The sequence below is a fragment of the Moschus berezovskii genome, chromosome 3, assembly GCF_049115385.1.
Source record: "Moschus berezovskii isolate FMDL1 chromosome 3, NW_MosBer_1.0, whole genome shotgun sequence".
Lineage (NCBI taxonomy): Eukaryota > Metazoa > Chordata > Mammalia > Artiodactyla > Moschidae > Moschus > Moschus berezovskii.
In genome coordinates, this window is record NC_142462.1 from 1 (window position 1) to 17,994 (window position 17,994).

At 51.5% G+C, this 17,994-nt stretch overlaps 1 protein-coding gene, 5 non-coding genes and 1 pseudogene across 6 annotated transcripts; 6 read left to right on the forward strand and 1 right to left on the reverse strand.

Annotated features, from left to right (window-relative positions):
* The first annotated feature begins 14 nt into the window (after positions 1-14).
* On the forward strand, positions 15-5,758 carry LOC148778262 (uncharacterized). The gene is made up of 3 exons (XM_088832969.1): positions 15-1,410; positions 1,938-2,136; positions 2,367-5,758. Exons 1-3 carry the CDS (start codon positions 1,378-1,380, stop codon positions 2,828-2,830), a joined length of 696 nt encoding a protein of 231 aa, XP_088689095.1. The 5' UTR covers positions 15-1,377; the 3' UTR covers positions 2,831-5,758.
* Positions 3,344-3,415, reverse strand: TRNAQ-CUG (transfer RNA glutamine (anticodon CUG)). The gene has a single exon. It is a non-coding gene; the product is annotated as a tRNA-Gln (tRNA).
* LOC148778263 (uncharacterized) lies at positions 4,596-6,725 on the forward strand (annotated as a pseudogene).
* Positions 6,726-6,826: 101 nt separating this feature from the next.
* TRNAN-GUU (transfer RNA asparagine (anticodon GUU)) lies at positions 6,827-6,900 on the forward strand. The gene has a single exon. It is a non-coding gene; the product is annotated as a tRNA-Asn (tRNA).
* Positions 6,901-7,509: 609 nt separating this feature from the next.
* On the forward strand, positions 7,510-7,582 carry TRNAV-CAC (transfer RNA valine (anticodon CAC)). Its single transcript has one exon. It is a non-coding gene; the product is annotated as a tRNA-Val (tRNA).
* Positions 7,583-8,521: 939 nt separating this feature from the next.
* On the forward strand, positions 8,522-8,593 carry TRNAE-UUC (transfer RNA glutamic acid (anticodon UUC)). The gene has a single exon. It is a non-coding gene; the product is annotated as a tRNA-Glu (tRNA).
* Positions 8,594-9,590: 997 nt separating this feature from the next.
* Positions 9,591-9,664, forward strand: TRNAN-GUU (transfer RNA asparagine (anticodon GUU)). Its single transcript has one exon. It is a non-coding gene; the product is annotated as a tRNA-Asn (tRNA).
* Positions 9,665-17,994: the final 8,330 nt, after the last annotated feature.

Here is a 17,994-nt window from a genome sequence, read left to right on the forward strand (position 1 = left end):
AACAGTAGATAAAAGGGCCTAGGGATAGAGATTCGCTGGCCGTGACCAGCTCGACTCCTAAGAGGAGAATGTCAAGTGTTGCGAGAAAACGGTGAGCTCGAGTTCTATCAAGCTAACCGGAGTTAGTGATTGGAGTTGTTGGTGCTCCCCCGTGACAGTCATCTTAAGTTTCGGGCACGACTGCGGGACTGAATTTGAGAGCTCTGCTCCCGAGTGCAGTCGGCGCTTGAGCAAGAGTACTGACGGTCGCCCTTTCACGCGCTGAGAAGCGCGCGCCTGTTTGCGGCTTGTAGCAACGGGAGCTCGCCAGGAGTAGCGTGGGTGCGGATTTCTGACGTACCTTCACTGCCGAGTTCGTGGCAGGCTCGCTCTCTCCAGCTCTTGGTAAGAAGTTTGTGTGCGAGGGCAAGGAAGTCGAATGAGAAGTCAGGAGGCGTCACGTGACGAGCTTCTCGTCTGCCTGTCTTGTGAGAGGCTGCAACTAGCCATTTCCCCACCAGTGTCCTGCTTTCAGAGGCTTCATTTCCTGCTGGAGACACTGCTGAGATACCATCCCACTCACCCTTTCCCACCCCGAGCGGCCTCTTCGTATTTCCGGATCCAGTTCTCTCTTCACCCCCGCCTTCTCTTGTTACCTCCCCAGTCAGAAAACAGTACCTCTGCTTCAGCCTCCAAGGTGCCCCTGACATGCTTCGGTAGTCTGGCAAACTAGGAAACCTCCTTAACATCCCTTCTCCTTAAATGGCAGTAGAAATCGTACCTAACCTGTTTTTTTTGTTTGTTTGTTTGTTTTCCTTTCGGTCAAAGGTAGTTTTCCTTTCCTTACTATCTGAAAACATTGAACTACAAGTTTAGAAGAAAACCCCGGGCCGAGTGGTCGGCAGTTTCGTGGGCTATTTGCCAACCCCTTTCTCAGGATGTGTTGTGCTCGCTTCTGATTCACAGAGTCCTGCTGGAAAATAGACACCAGTGGGCCAAACAGAAAAGGCAGGACCGTGGCGGGAAGGACTGTCCTCCTCCTCGTGGCTGCCTCGGGAACGGCACTCGTAGGTCCTCCCAGCCCCAAGAAGCCTCTGAGATCGGAGGAGGTGCTGGGAGTGGGCGTGGGACTAGGGTGATGCTTAACGGTAGGTCCAAAGAAAACTAACCAAAAAGCACACCCGATGCGGATCGAGGATCTAGATCATTGAAAGTGAAAGTAGGCCATCCTACTCTGTCTCCCCAACAGAGGGAGATTTCCTTGCTCAAATATGAAATATCTGCACCAAGACCAAGGTTAGTTTTTAGTGGCTTACTGGTGAGAAAACCGGGTTTGGGAGTTTTTAACAGATTTCCTCGCCCTCAAGGTTGTCCACGCTGTTAGGCTCTGGACCCCTGATGGAGGAGTTTCTGCCCCAAAAAAGCCGATCAGTAAGTAATACCGTGACCAGGACCGGCTTGGATATTGGTTTCCAGGCCTGTCAGACACACCGAGGTTATTAGGAAGACACTGGGGGTGGGTCTGGTGTTGGAGAAGACTCTTGAGAGTCCCTTATACTGCAAGGAGATCCAACCAGTCCACTCTAAAGGAGATCAATCCTGGGTGTTCATTGGAGGGACTGATGCTAAAGCTGAAACTACAATACTTTGGCCACCTCATGCGGCGAGTTGACTCACTGGAAAAGACTCTGATGCTGGGAAAGGTTGGGGGCGGGAGGAGAAGGGGACGACGGAGAATGAGATGGCTGGATGGCATCACCGACTCTGTGGACATGAGTTTGAGTGAACTCCGGGAGTTGGTGATGGACAGGGAGGCCTGGCGTGCTGTGATTCGTGGGGTCGCGGAGAGTCGGACACGACTGAGCGACTGACCTGACCTGACCTGAACTGAACTGAACCAACTGTTTGGCTAGTTATCTCCTTATCTCTAAATCAATATTGACGCTCCGATTTTCCAGTTTCGCACCCCAGGCCTTGCAGACAGGCCTGCAAAGGGGAAAAGTGGAGTGTTTGCATTTCCCTGCCCGCCAGTCATCCCCAAGGCAGCCGCCAGGACTTCCACTCGCCTGCAGACTCTCGCAGCCCACCTCACCCCTTGGCTCGGAACCCGCGAAGGAAACTTGGCCAGGACAAATGCCAGGGCAGCAGCTTTGCGATGTAGGGTGAACCGGGTTCCAGGACACGTCAGTAAAGGGTGGGAACTGCTCCAGAGTGCAGTTGGTCTGGTTGGTCGCCCCAACTCAGCGACCGTCCCCGCCGCGGTACCCGCCCCGCTCCTCTGCCTTCCAGTCCCTTGCTCCCTCCTGGCTCATCCTGTTCTCTCCTGCCCTTGCCCTTCCTCGGCTCTTTTCGCCGGCCTCACACCTTTCTTTTCCCGTCCTCCACAGACAGCTGCGTCATCCAGTCCTTTGTAACCGCTGAAAGTTCCAAAACACAAGCGTCAGAGAGACGCTCCTTAGCACCGCGAAGGGAGCACTTTAGCTTTTCAAGGCCATCACGGCCCTCATCCATATGTTTCTCCCGAGCAGTAGAGGACACAAGTGGGGTGTCCACCCCACGCTCACGTCGTGGGTGTCTTCTCGGTGGAGCAGAGTCTCGGCAGGACGAAGGGGGCCCGGCCGGGGCTGCGGACTCCGAGCGGCGCGTCTCCCCTTCGGCCCCGGAGCAGCCCGGCCGGGCGGCCGGGGGTCAGGGCCCCGGGGTCTCCTCCGACGCCGGGATCCGCGCGCAGCGCTCCTCTTTCGGGCTGAGCTTGGGACCAAAGGACGCGATTTCCAGGAGTGAAGGTTCCAATCTTGGCCGAACAGCGGCTTTGCGTGCCCAGCGGAGACTTAGGAGCGCGAAACTCTGAATCAAATCATAATAAACTGGGACAAGATCAATTAATATTCGGAATAAGAGGGAAGCTGAATAAAACACAGTTCATCCCAGTCAGGTCTGGAAGCTTCCACACGAAAGCTGCCATCCTGGCTGATCAGCGACATCGCAGCCCCTCCCCGCCACCATTTACGCACCGGGACAACCGTGCAGTTACAAGGCGTGCGGTGCGAAGCCCCCTCGCGGGGCAGGACTCGGTGGGCGCAGCCTCTGCCTTTTACCCCGGAGCCCCAGGGGACCCGACGAGGGGGCGGCACAGGCTGGGCCGCTGCGCCCCTGGCCGGGGGGTGAAGGGCACGGGAGGTGCCGGCCCTCCGACGGCCAGGGATGGGCAGAGCCTCCCGGGCCCAGCGAGGACGCCCCCGCTCCCGGTGGGTCCCACACCTGCCCGCAGGATCCGAGTGAGCCACTCCGCTGGGGGTCGCAGGAGCCGGAAAGCAGGTCCCATGCGGGGAGTAAAACGTGTCCTCCTTGTCATTAAACAGAAAGGTCCCACCGAGATTTGAACTCGGATCGCTGGATTCAGAGTCCAGAGTGCTCACCATTACACCATGGAACCCCTTTGAAAGCCAGCTTCTTTCCATCGCCAGAGAAGGGCACCTGCTTCTTTAGGCTCCACACGTCCCACCCATAATCTCAGGGCAGTTCTTCTGAGGACCCGACAAGATCTGAATACGGATGACCCGCTTTGGTGTGCATCCCTCTTTGGTTTCTCTCTGCTCCTCTCCTTTGACTGACATCTCTCAGTTCACTGGCACCTCAGAAAATGAAGTGAACTTTCCACTCTGGGTTTCCGGGCAGGGAAGGGCCCCTTAAGTCACCATCATCGACCGCATAGTCTGCCTCGGTTTGCCAGACTGTCCCATGTTGAGAGGTAAAATTTCTGCAAATAAGCACTCTTCACCCTTTCCCCAGAGCCCAGAGAGGGCAGATGATCATCAGGGCAGGAGGTGGGATCTCCTGGGTCCCTTGGCTTTCTTGTAGCACCGATTACACTCCAAAGCCACCACCTTTATGTGTCACACCTCTTATGTGTAACATATAAAGTGTGTGGAGTGGAAATGGAGGCAGGAGAACTCTCCTTTTCTTCTCCATACAGTTCTGATTCGGGGGGTAAGTTTTTCTCCCCAGATACGTCAGGTTTACAGTATAAGGAAAGATGAACATTTACACAAAACCCTCAGACAAACCAGGCCGAAAGCACCCGGGGTGGCTCAAAATCAGCCACATGTCGTGGAGCCCACCAGGCAGGGCTCTGACACCTGGGCAGTCACAGACTCTTGTCAGAGCTTGGTCATGTCAGTTTCATTCCAATTTCTTAACATAGCCAGAAATTGCACGGTTTAAAAAAGAAGAATGTACACATATTTAGAAAGTATGTATCCAAGTTGCCATACAGTATTTATGTACACAAAATACCACCACACTAAATATTTACATGTATAATAAGTATAAATCCACATGATGTCTCAAAGTAATCATCTTTACTTCTTCATTCTATCCCAAAGCCATTTCTTCCCTCATCCAGTACACAGAACAGAAAGCAAATAAATAAATAAATAACCCCAGCATCTGAAGAAGAGAGCTGCAGCCCAAAGAAAGGAGTCGGAAAGGTGGCCGGTGTAGCCTGGAGACACGTATTTTGTTCCCAGAGACTGGACAGAGGTTGACACAGGAGGAAGGAGACAAAGGGGAGGCTCCTCTTAGGAGGAGGAAGTTCACAGCTCCAGGATGAAAAGATGAAAATCAAGAAGCTTAGGGGCCACAAACAACAGAAAGTGCTCCTCCAGGAGCCCCTGAAGGTCGGTCAAAGTTTATTAGTGCAAGGACCGGTAATGGTCTCTGGCTGATATAGGAAGAGAAGAAACGCCCGGGAAGTATGTTGACAGATCACGGAAAGGCCGAGAAACTTAGAGAACCAGGCTCTCACAAGGGGCAGGGAGAAAAATCAGATGAGGCTAGAACTGCGATGGCTGGAGAGGCAGTCTTTGAGGGACGAAAGCCTGGGTGTTGGATCTGAGAGCTGAGGAGCTGCTGGGGATGTATGCGGTGGGAGTCGCCTGTGCTGGGGGCCCGCGAACAGCACTACCCTGGGGCCGCAACTCCTCCTCCTCCCGCTCCTCCACTGCCGCTTCCCTCTCGCCGGTCCTCCCACTCTCTCCGCCTCCCTCTGCACGGCTCCACCTCGCTCTCATCTCCGCTTCTTCCTCGCTCTCTTTCTCCTCATCCCCCCTTTGCAGCCCCTTCCCCTCCCAGTCCACCCTGTCTTTCCGGACCTCCTTCTTCTGTCGCTAGCGCTCCTCCACCACCTCCGGTTTCCACAGTTAGGAGGAAGATGCGGGAATATTTCCCACCACCCCAGGAAGCAGGAATACCTTGCTCTCTGAGGCTCTCTGGGAGACCGAGTAAGGAGGCCCTCAAGTTGTTCTCGGCGAGGGGACACAAGAGCGACCGCCACGAGTTCCCTGCCCTCCTGGAGCTCCCTTGAAACCAAAAGAAGGCAGCGGGAGGACCCCAGCGGTCCCAGAGGCCTCTCCAAAGGCTGCGCAAAGGCTCCTTTTCCCCACCGCTCTGTGCGCTTCCCATTTCCTCCAACCTGCCCATGGGTCCCCGTCTAGCAAGCAGAGAACTGGCGATGAAGGGGGTGGTCTGGCCTCAGCGGAGCAAACCGCAAGAGCAATCAGTTTACAGACATTTCCAGAGGCAGAAAGCTACTTTCAGGTGACGTAAATAAGGATAGTGGTTGTCAAAAGATTCAGAGGATTATGATAATAGTATTTATGAGTTTGCTGCCTATAGCATTATTGATCCAGCAGTTTCTAAACCGAGGCACATCTGACAACAGCAGAATGGAGAAGAATGCTCTTATTGCTCCCATTTTGCACAAGAAAGTAGGGAGATACCCAGAGCTCTCCGTATTTGTCCAAGGCCACACAGGGCAGAACCATTTTCACAACCCGGAGCTTGTGCTCCCGAGCACGGATTCGTTGGGTCTTTCTTCTCAGATGTGGCTGTGTCAACATTTCTCAGCTGGAGGGATGGGAAGAAGAGCAAGAAGAGAGAAGGCGCGAGAAGGCGCAGGGACCGCTGGAAGCACAGATTGCTTGATTCGCCCCTCCCTGGCCTTCCCCTCTCACCTTTCCCCTCCCCGCCTTGCCTCGCCGCCTGCTTTCCTGCCGGCGCCGGCTCTTTCCCTCCTTCCCCACTCTGTTACCGGACTGGGACAACGCTCCTCTCTCGGGATCCCTGCCCAGGACCCTGGCAGGTCTCAATGCCTTCCTCCCAAACCCACCTTGCCCGCTTGGCTTTCACTTCCCGCCCTTCCCCGCTCCCACGGGGACCCCACAAAACGCAGCCTACCCAGCTGGGCACAGCCGGAGCACCCGAGACCTTGCCGTGGCCCGCCTCACGGGATGCTGCGAAATCTAACCACCGGCATAAAGGCCTTTAAAAAGAACTTTTCGCTCTTCGAAAACTTTGGCGTACTTCCTTCCATTCTCGGGGGTCTTAATGGGAGGAAGGGCTAAAGACGACAATGTACTCATCCAAGTCCTAGAGCGTCCCGGTGAGTGCCAGACCCTGTCCTGGGCGTGCGGACACAGGGCGCCCATCCCCGCGACCTCTGTCCTGGTGGAAGTCGCCGGGGGGGGGCGGGGGGACACAGGAAACCTAAGCACAACCTCGGCCCCGGAGGCCTTGGCCAGGGTGGGCAAAGTCTCATTCATTGAGTGTAGGCGAGGATACGGGAAGAGCCATCATGGGAGCCCACTGGGTGTTCAGCTGTCCTTGGATCTCATTCGGTTCAGGCCCGGAGGGTCCGAGCCCTGGATCCCGGTATCTCTGAGGGCGCTGGCATCTGTGGCGGGTAGGGGGCAAGGACGTGGCACCGTATTCCCCGGGGGCAGGGGACTTACCCCGGGAATGAGTAAGTGTCTACTCCATACAGAGTCCAGAAAAGGCCCGCAGTGCTGTCTCTGTGGCGCAATCGGTTAGCGCGTTCGGCTGTTAACCGAAAGGTTGGTGGTTCGAGCCCACCCAGGGACGGTGGGGTGAGATTTTAGAGAACACCAAAGAAAGAGAGACTCCCTTTTGCCAAGAGGACACCGGAGAAGTGCTGCGGCGAGCCGGCTTGCGGAGAAAGGGCACAGGAGTCAGGGGCAAAGGAGCAGCGTGGAGGGCGGGTCCCGGGTGGACGGGAAGCGGCGGTCATTCCGGAGAGCCCAGAGCGCGGACCGCCGGCGCCGAGAAAAGGGCCCCCGAGGCGCGGGTCCGCGGCCCGGGAGGGGCGGCGTCCACACCGCTGGGCTGCGGGGTCTCCTGGGCCTCGGGCGCACCGCGCCCCCGCCCGCCGCGGCTTCCTGCGGGGGCTGGGGAGTCGGCGGGGGGGCGATCCCTGCGATCGGGTGCGGAGCTGAGGGTCTGATGACTCTGCGTTGGGTGCGGGACCCCGAAGGCAGCCTGTGGGGGCCCGAGGGTCCTCACCAGGGGAGAGGAGGAACCCTAAAGCAGGGCCCGCGGGAGCCGCCGTCTCCGTGCCCGAGAGAGCTTGAGGCTTCAAGGTTCCTGTTTGAATATTAGAAATTGGTGGCGTAGGTACTGATGGCGGGACCTCGGCTTTTCATGGATGCAGTGTTAGGCAGGCCCAGCCGTCCTGTTTCCGTAGTGTAGCGGTTATCACGTTCGCCTCACACGCGAAAGGTCCCCGGTTCGAAACCGGGCGGAAACAGAGCGCTTATTTTCTTCCCTGCACTCCAACCCCTCCCCCCGTCCCCCCGCCGTGATTGGCATTCTGATTAGCAAAACCAAAAGGTTCCAAAGACTCGGGGGTGAAGCAGAGGACGCAGGTGTAGGAGGAGTTGGTGACCACCTGCAAGTCTACTCAGCACTAGGAAGCAGCCCTCCTTTCTTTCTCTGCTCCGAGTCCCTGTGAGTCCAGGCCCGGTTCATCCCGGGGGCGGGGGACGTGGTGGGGGGGTAGGTCAAGACTGACTTCGAGTCACCTTTACGTCCGGAAACCCCCTCGGCTCCCTGTCGGGCGCCTGGGTCTCTTCCAGGTGCTCACAGATTGTCTCTGAAAACCATGGAGTTCATTCCCGAGACGCTCACTTGCTTTCCCCCACCTCGGAACACCTGAGGAGCAGTTTCATCTCCCTGGTAGAAGAAAAGAGACCGCAACCAGGTCTCACCGTGGGCTCCAGCCAAAGACACGGATGTGAAGAATTTAAGGCTCCACGAACTGAGCCGGTCGCGGAGGGAAAGGAACCGGTACCCGTGCGGCCGTCAGGAGAGGCCCCGAGGCCAGGTCAGAGATCTGGAGGCAGACGGATCCGCTCATCGCCCGCTGAAAGCCAAGTCGGCGCCTGACTGGAGGGAAAACCGAGGTTCACAAAGAGAGCGTGACCTGGCCTCGGCAGCACACAGCGCTGGAGCTGGACCATGAGGGACCCAACCCGATAGTTTGTGACCTGGTCTCCGAACGAGCAGCGTCGCCCAGGAACGGGGATTTGAAGGGCGATGAGCAGCGGGTCAAGGGCTGGGAGCCTTGCACAGCTGCAGACAGCCATGGGGGCGCTGGGACATTTCCTTTCCTGTTCTCTGCATCTCTGGTTTCATCTTTCCACTGTCAGTTTTCACCTGGACAGCCACCTCGGTGTTTCCCTACGGTTCCCTGGTGGTCTAGTGGCTAGGATTCGGCGCTTTCACCGCCGCGGCCCGGGTTCGATTCCCGGTCAGGGAAAGAAGACTCTTTTCTTCTCCATTCCTCGGAGTCTGCCTGCCCAGATCAGAATTGTCTTCTGTTTCAAGGTCCAATGCACGAGAGCGTCTGCACGGAGTCCCGAATGCCACTGAGTCCCGGCCTCAGGGTCTTTGACATCGGGCAGCCCGGAGGAGACTCCCCGGATGCAGTGAACAGCCTGGGCTGCCCAGCTCTCCTCTCCACTCTTTTCTCCCTGCTTGTTAGAAACCCAGAGTCTTCCTTATAGAGTTTTCATCCAAAGAGAATCAGGGACTCGAGTTCCAAAGAGTCATTCAAAAACCAAACCCCAACCCCCCCAAAAGGTACATCCAAGTTACAAGAATAGTAACATCGTGTATTCTGTACTCAACTGCACAGTTCACATTTTCCCACGCTTGCTTTCTCACTCTCTCCATGGAAACCTGAAATCCATTCTCTTTAGGATGCAGAGAAGCTTCAGGGGGAGTTCGGTTCGGTTCTCCAGGAAGTGCAGGCCAGGCACGCTCTGCGCTTGTAGGAATCCCCGACTCCCCACCCCCAGGACCGTCTGCTATCCGGACTCCTCCGGGTCGTCTTGGTGGACAGTGGGGTCTTGGGTCAGCCTGAGCGCTAGAACCGCCTACCTCGGGAAGACCCATGGGGAAGTGCAGCTGCCCCCTTGGCTCGTGCCCGGCTCTCTGTGCCCAGAACTCAGAGGGGAAGCCTTCTTTCCTGCCGTGGGAGGATGAGTGGACCAGGCGGGAAATGCACCAAAGGGAGGGGGAGTATTCTCAAGAGCTTTTCGGACCTGTCTGCTGGGGTGGCTGTCCTAGGCTAATGGTGTTTTGTGTCGTCTTCTCCTGGCCTTGACCCAGTCTCAGGTCCAGTGTGATTCCCCGTTCTCATCTTCCCGCTTTTCCGAGGCTTCGCAACTGGCACCGTTTCTCTGCGGAGCGGGAGACGCGTCCTGGGAATTCTTGTCTCCAGCACAAGGAGTCGAGGGGCCCGGTGCGTTGCTGTCTCTGTGGCGCAATCGGTTAGCGCGGTCGGCTGTTAACCGGAAGGTTGGTGGTTCGAGCCCACCCAGGGACGGGCGGTGGCGGTTTTATGAACCCACTCGAGCTTTTCCTTGAATGCTGACGACCATTCAAGCGGTTCCACGCCGATTATTACCTGGACATTCCACTCGTCCTAGTCACCTCCGGACTGCCACTCACCTTTCCAGCCCTATACTCTCTGCAAGTGCAAGTGTGTTCCTATTCACTCATACTTGCCTAACTCAGGACCTCCTGAGCGAGATCAAGGAATCCCCTTTCCGGTGGGGTCAAGTCTTTATTCTGCCAAGTACATAGACTTAGACAAGTAAGTGCTTCCTTATGTGCCCCAGGTTTTTCGCCTGTAGAAGGAGGCCAGCACTTAGCAATTGTTCTGTCAATAACGTTATCAGTGAACCCACCATCATCATTAGCCTCTGCGTTATTTTTCAGAAAGGCATGTCCTACACGGTTCATGTATTGTTTGGTTTCCTGCTTTTGTGATGACTGATATGCTGCAACCATCATTAGTGTACTCAGGCTTCTGACCACCTGTGCAACTTCCCTGGTAGCTGGGACGGTAAAGCGCCTGCCTACAATGCGGAAGAGCTGGGTTCGATCCCTGGGTCGGGAAGACCCCCTGGCGAAGGAAATGGCAACCCACTCCAGTATTCATGCCTAGAAAATCCCATGGACCGAGGAGCCCGGTGGGCTACAGTCCATGGACTCGCAAAGAGTCGGACACGACTGAGCGACTTCTCTTCTTTATTTCCACAGTGTAGAAACCTGGAAGTGCAATTCCTACCTCTAGTGTTTATATGCTTCTTAAGTTGGTAAATCCTGCAAATGTGCCTTCCACAGAAGTGGGACACTGAATCGTATTTCAAATTAGTTTCCAGTCGTTCAGTGTCCCTTTCTTCAATTACTTTGGCAACACAACGATCTTTCTATACATCTCTCTATGATTCTCTTAACTCACAAAGGGAGCAGTGGCCTCCTGACCCAACTAAGGGGAGAGACAATAGAGGGACGCCGTGGCATTACACAGAGATACGCTATTGCTCATGGTGGAGAGTTAGTCACTGAACACTTTTAAAGTCCTCCAGTAACTGTCCATTGTTTTGTCTGGTGACCTGGTCAACCGGCTCCAGAGAAGACGGCCGCGATGACCTCTTTCTGCCGAGCAACTTATCCAAAGAGAAAAATCTCACTGATCCCAGAGGCTTTTTCCTTCTCCCCTTTCTTCTTTTATTTACAAACTTTGGTTACACTTTTAACTTGAGGGGGAAAAAAAATTCTGATGCCTGTCCCTCCTCCTCTAAAGCGGGGTGTTCCCATGAAATACCCCGTTTACTTTATTCCTTGGCAGTCTTTTGGTTTGGTTATTTTTTGGAAGAGTCGGGCACGACTGTGCGACTGAACTGAACTGATAAAAATTAGCCCATCCAAGACATGTCGTGAGAGCCCGCGGAATCCTGCCCCTCACAGGCTCCTGCTTCAGACCTGGCAGAGCTATTGGCTCCTGTTTGCTCTGTTCTTCTGGTAAATCTTATGTGCAGAGACTGTGCGTTTTGACGTTTTTGTACTGTGTGGTTTGGGGACAAACGTGTTCTCTCTCTGATTTGTTCATCACTGATAAGGTGGCGCTAGTGGTAAAGAACCTGCCTTGCCATTGCGGAAGACGTAAGTTACATGGTGTTCTGATCCCTGGCTCAGGAAGATCCCCTGGAGTAGGGCACGGCAACCCACTCCAGTATTCTTGCCTGGAGAATCCCATCCGACAGAGGAGCCTGGCAGGATACCGTCCATAGGGTTGCACGGAGTCGGACAGGACTGAAGCGATTCAGCGCGCCTACCCGCAATTTCTCCTCTCAGTGTGGGAATCTGGTCTCACTTTCGGAAGTGACCTTCTGGGGATAATCCACATTGAGTGGTGGTTGACAGGGGCCCGTTCCCTGTGAGGTAGAAGATGACAGTTACTCTGGACCGTGAGGCTTTTTTCATTGCTGCTTGTCTTGATGATTCTGGGATTTCCTGGGATGCGACACAGCCGCAGTGAGAAGTTGTCCATTTCTCCTCTTTCCACCGTTTGGTAAAATCCACGTGGGCCCAGTCTACACCAGTCGAGCACTGCACAAGTGTCCTATCCACAGTAAGGATGATCTTACGATGCAATAGTTCCCTCATGAGAAACTCAAGATTAGTAAAAGAGATTAACCCAGGAAGGATACTGAATTTTCGGCACGGAACAGACAGTTTCTTTCACTGGTATATGAAAGTTTCTAAATAGCTGAAAACATTCAACAAGTGAGGTAAGGATTGTTGAAACCAGACTACAGAATGCAGAGGAAAAGACATTTATATCTTTGCAAAGAAGCAGTGAAGTCAGCAACGTGAGCACTTCTGACAACCCTGCAAATCAAGATTGAATACTCCCAGAACTGTCAGCAAGTTCAGCCCTCAAGAGAAAGGAATGACTAGGAATGACTTCACGGAGAAAGCAATGGCACCCCACTCCAGTACTCTTGCCTGGAAAATCCCATGGACCGAGGAGCCTGGTGGGCTGCAGTCCGCGGGGTCGCTAGGAGTCGGACACGACTGAGTGACTTCACTTTCCCTTCTCACTTGCGTGCACTGAAGAAGGAAATGGTGACCCACTCCGGTGTTCTTGCCGGGAGAATCCCTGGGACCGGGGAGCCTGGTGGGCTGCCGTCTATGGGGTCGCATAGAGTCGGACACGACTGAAGTGACTTAGCAGCAGCAGCAGCAGCAGGAGGAATGACTTCAAGCACAATTTTATACACTGGGGCCTCATCAGTGTATTACAGAATTCCTATTTTCCTCAGTGAGATTCCTCCAATGTTGCTTAATTATATTTCATTTTGTTTCCCACACTGGCAAGCAAGTGTTGTTAATAAACATCACTGACTCTGCTTTCACCTTAAATAAGGCTCGCTAATTTGTTTTAAAATGTATTTATTTTATTTATTTTTGGCTGCCCCGTATTAGTTAGTTGCTTTGTGTGGGTTCTCTCGAGTTGGAGTGTGCAGGCTTCTTGTTGCCGTGGCTTCTCCTGTTTCAGAGCACAGAGTCCAGGCGCATGGGCTTCAGCAGCGGCGGCCCCAGGGCTCGGTTGCTGTGTGGCATGTGGAATCTTCCCAGACCAGGGATCGGACCTGTTTCCCCTCCATTGGCAGGCAGATTCCTACCCATTGCACCCCCAGGGAAGTCAAGCAAGGCCCACTGCTTCGATGTATCTTTTCCCCCCGTTTAAACATATTTTCTCAGAAACAAGTCAATACACTTTCTCTCACTCTGGGGAGAACAGACAAGTTAGGCCTCTCAAAATTTAAAGGTGTCACTTCTCTTAAGGAAAGTGATAATCAGTTCCATAAATGTAAAATTAAAAATGAAGAATTTCTGGGGAAAATACTCTACTGTGTATGCTTCCATGTAGTATTTCCATAAGGAAACTTTTGTTGCTAAATTTGTGTCAAGGGAAAAAAAAAAGATTTCGCTGTAGATTGAGTAAATGGTCTTGATTACTTGGAACAGCAACCATGAAGGAATGAAACTGATAACAGATGATTCTTAACACTTTTAAACAACTTAAATAATTTACATAAGGGCCTTCAAAATGTTTATTCATGTTTCCTTTTTTCGTGCAAGTGACTCAGAAAAATTACCTTGTTTTCCTCATTTTGATCTAACACCAACTCTTTATGTATTTTCAGATTATCTTACAAGGGTGTAGAAAATAATGGTGGTATAATATTTTAGTATTTACATCTTGGGCTTATTTAGGTTGAAAATCTGAATTACATTGGACTTCCTAAGTTTCCTATGCTGGTTGTGCTGCTCAGATAAGCCAACAGAGCCGATGAGTATTTCAGCGTCTAAACGTTTAAATGTATGTCTTGAAGTATATTGAATATGCTAATATCTTTACAGGGGAATGAATAGTTACAATTCTAGATACCAGCGGACTCAATCATTCCCCCTACAATATGTGGCATATATTTGTAGGTGTCCTGTAATATATGATTCCATATATACCAATATATGATTCCAACATTCTCGTGTTCCAACATGTGTCTGCTTAAATGACAGATTCATGATCTATAGTTAACTTTAATCCTTTGACTATATTAAATTGATTTAATGAATGAATCATCTTTCGTTGCCTGCAAGTTTGTCCTCTCTCTGTCCTTCCCGTTTGCCCTAATTTTCTGGTAGATTGGCTGATGGCAGAAATACCGCTTTGGTTGGGGAAGGCTGTTGTTGTTTACAAATATTTCTATCTCCTGTTCGTTTATGGCTGATGCTGGGCGTATTACCACGTGTTCCCTTGAGGAAAGTTCGGTACAGTGGCTTGTTGTTTTCAGTGCTCTGACATTTTGGAATCATAACCTTCATGTTGTGTGCTGCACAGCTTCTCAAGCTTTTTCGAAGCGTCGCTTTATTTCTTATTCAGCATCCATTTATTTTTTGCATGGCACTTGCTTTCTATCTTAGCAACTACCAAAATCCAGTTTTGCAGAGATACGATATCACAGTAAAGAGTGTAAAATAGTCTAATGTTGGCAAATTTTACTATGTAGATTACACCTCCATAAACTTAAGAAAGAAAAGTGAAAAGGCAAACAATACCAAAATTTCACAGGACGGTGAGCACTGGAAATTCTTTTTTGTTTCTAAAAGGAGTGTTAGTAAGGTCAACAAAGTTGGAGAGCGATTTGGCAGCATCAGCTAAGGGTCCTGCATACACTGTCGTGTGCTGTGGCCCAGAAATCGTACTTTCATCTCTGCTATGTATTTGACCTCTGCTGTCCAGTGTGACAGGCACAAGCCACGGGTAACGACTGAACACTTGGAGTGTTTCTAGTGTCACATGTGGTGATGATGAGATTCTTTTTTAATGCAGTAAATCTCACAAACTTTTTAAACAGATTATAATGGAAAACTAAATTCCAGGTGACTGGTGTAATGCTAATAAAGGGAAACCTCACTAAAATTGAGTCAGGAGACCAGAAGGGGGAGCTCTCATGGATTACCACTCAAGTTCAAATACAGGAAGAATCGTCAATCCTAGACCTAAACAGAAGAATCATCAATAGGAAAGAACTATCAGCGATAGGCCCGGACAGAAAAAGACGTACCTTGTATCAGCAACTCGGCCAATGAGCAACTGCCACCACCCTGATCTTTCCCTTTTCTCGGGTGTCCTATGGTTCAAAACAAGTCCTCTCGGCTTCTCTCTCTCAAAGAATGTTCCTTCTTCTCTTTGGGTGCAATCTGCCTATGCTTTGGCCATGGTTTACTTGTCCTGCTTTGTGATTCCCCCGCTATTTCTGAATCGACCCACATTGTTGGGGAGAAAATCCTTTTATTTTAAAGGTCATTATTTTATTGGAATGGGCTACCCTAGGGAAATGTGTATGTCCTTGAAAAGTCATAAAAGAATGTTCGTATGGTACCATTTCAGAATATCCTCAACTGGAAACAGCTCAGATGTTCCACAGTAGATGAGTATACTGAGATACATCCTTTCAAGGAACACACACGGAGACAAAGAACTACCCGAAAACTATGGTTAAATCTCATAGACGTTCCGCTGAGTGAAAGAAGTCAGGCCCATACCCCTCCTTCCCAAAAAAGCAAACCCAGTTCTTCGGAGGGGTGTGTGTGTATGTGATCGCTCTGAGCTCTGTCACGGAAGTCACGAGGAAGCCTTTCACGGTCTGGTGGTTTATCGTACCTTAGATCTTTGGTAAAGCTTCACTGGTTATTCAGGTTGGTGTACATCGGTAATCGTTTTGGAAGTGCATACTCTTTGAACTTGACACGTGTTATTTATTCCTCCTTTTGTCAAACGTTTAAAACCACTTGGGTATGGCTAATGTGATGTTGATACTTATTCTTTTCTTTTGGCCTGGGCTAGGAGGCAAAGTAAACTCGAAATATTTGTTGGGCTATTTTTGCTGTCCTCAGACTTTTGGCTTTCCTTCACTCTCAGATTACTTATTTATATGTTGCTCACAATCATTATCTTAAGTTGACCTTCAACTGTGAATACTGTGTCAAAGAGAAAATGAAGTGTTATTTTAAGAATAATTAATTATAATAATTATATTTAAGAATCTGCCGACCAATGCAGGGACACAGGTTTCATCTCTTGCAAGGAGGGAATGTTCCATGTGTTGCGTGCCACACCTTACTGAGCCCGCTAGCCTAGAGCCTATGTTCTGCAGCAAGAGAAGTTACCGCAAAGAAAAGCCAGGGCATTGCAACTACAGAGTAGCCCCTGCTTGCCACAAGTAGAGAAACGCCTAGGCGCAGCAGCGAGACCCAGCAGTCAAGAATAACATAAATAAATTACATAATTATGGAAGAAAAAAAATAATTATGAGGCAAGGAAAAGGGTGGTATATGAACCTGAGAAATCCTGATGAGGAATGTAGTTCAATTAGGTTTAGCTATCTCAGAGGTGTCAAAGGGAGGACTCTGGCAGGTACGACACACGGAAATGTGCCCCATGTATTTCACTACCAAACTTTCAAGAAGTTTTGGAGCAGCCACACATAGCCAAAAATATTTACCTGATTAATCATCTACACCAGATGGACCAGTCCAGACTAGCTGTTTGATGGCTTTCAGCTTATGTATTTATCAAGGGTTCTTAGGAGACCCGGGTTCGATTCCTGGGTGGGGAAGATCCCCCGGAGAAGGAAATGGCAAGCCACTCGAGGAGTCTTGCCTGGAGAATCCCATGGACGGAGGAGCCTGGCAGGCTCCAGTCCATGGGGTCACAAGAGTCCGACACAACTTAGTGACTAAACCACCACCTTCGGTTCAGTTCAGTTCAGTCGCTCAGTCGTGTCCGACTCTCCGCGACCCCATGAATCACAGCGCCAGGCCTCCCTGTCCATCGCCAACTCCCGGAGTTCACTCAAACTCATGTCCACAGAGTCGGTGATGCCATCCAGCCATCTCATTCTCTGTCATCCCCTTCTCCTCCCGCCCCCAACCTTTCCCAGCATCAGAGTCTTTTCCAGTGAGTCAACTCGTCGCCTGAGGTGGCCAAAGTATTGAAGTTTCGGCTTTAGCATCAGTCCTTCCAATGAACACCCAGGATTGATCTCCTTTAGAATGGACTGGTTGGATCTCTTTGCAGTATAAGGGCACCCTGGTGGCTCAGAGGTTAAAGCGTCTGCCTCCAATGTGGGAGACCCGGGTTTGATCCCTGGGTCGGGAAGATCCCCTGGAGAAGGAAATGGTAACCCACTCCAGTATTCTTGCCTGGAGAATCCCATGGACGGAGAAGCTAGTAGGCTACGGTCCACGGGGTCGCAAAGAGTCGGACACGACTGAGCGATGGAACGGAACGAACGGAACCGACCTGGGGAATTCCTCATTCAGTATCCTATCATTTTGCCCTTTGATACTGTTCATGGGGTTCTCAAGGCAAGTATACTGAAGTGGTTTGCCATTCCCTTCTCCAGTGGACCACATTCGGCTGTGGTCCATGTGATCAGATCGACTAGTTTCCTGTGATTATGATTTCAGTGTGTCTGCCCTCTGATGCCCCCTTGCAATACCTACCGTCTTATTTGGGTTTCAATCGATAGAAACTGATAAGAGGACAGACTAGAAACTCAGGTAAGGCTTTATTGGGATCCCTGCTGCAGCAAAACAAGTAACACGTTCCCCTGTTTGCCCTGGGGGGAGGGGTGGTGTGCTGGTTCCTTCCACGGGGTGAGGCTAGGGACGGGTGGAGGGGTCAGGCTATAGGACTGGCTCAGGCGGTTTGCCTGTGTGTTTCCTGGTGTTGTGTGTGTGCAGGGGGAATGCGCAGTACCCTGCTTTTGCTCCGGGCACCCTGTTTTTGGCACCAGCTCTTCAGAGATGACAGCTGGGATTTCGGTCTTTTTGTATCTTGTCGTCCACAATTTCCACCAACGGGCATACATGCAGTTATTTTTTTGTCCCCTATTGTTTCTTTGTATTTTGTTGCTGGAGAAGACGTTTGGATCTCAAGGACACAGCAGTGACTGGTGGCCTGAAGCAAGATCTTTGTTGCCTGTCCAAGAATTGGTTTCCTGTGTGAAAACCGGAGTCCTAGCCACCGGTCCGTCAAGAGCTAGGGCTAGAAGCAAAGTTGGCCTGACTAGTGCCTTCACTGAAAACGGAATTTCTTAAAGCGACAAAAGCTGTAAAGACAGGTACAAAGTTTATTATTAGAGCCACAGCACAAGTTGGAGAGCTCACAGATACACACACAGTTTATTTAAGACAGAAGCAGGGCGGAGATACACTCAGAGAGAAAGGGTGTGTGTGTCCTCGTTAAAGAGAAGGAGTGCATCAGAGAGGTGACTCAAATCACTCATA

Bases quoted from the DNA above. Each gene is read 5' to 3' on its own strand.
- LOC148778262 (XM_088832969.1), top strand. From the start codon at position 1,378: ATGGAGGAGTTTCTGCCCCAAAAAAGCCGATCA. The intron at 1,411-1,937 runs GTAAGTAATACC...CCGATTTTCCAG, and splicing joins TGCCCCAAAAAAGCCGATCA to TTTCGCACCCCAGGCCTTGC. The intron at 2,137-2,366 runs GTAGGGTGAACC...CGTCCTCCACAG, and splicing joins CAGGGCAGCAGCTTTGCGAT to ACAGCTGCGTCATCCAGTCC.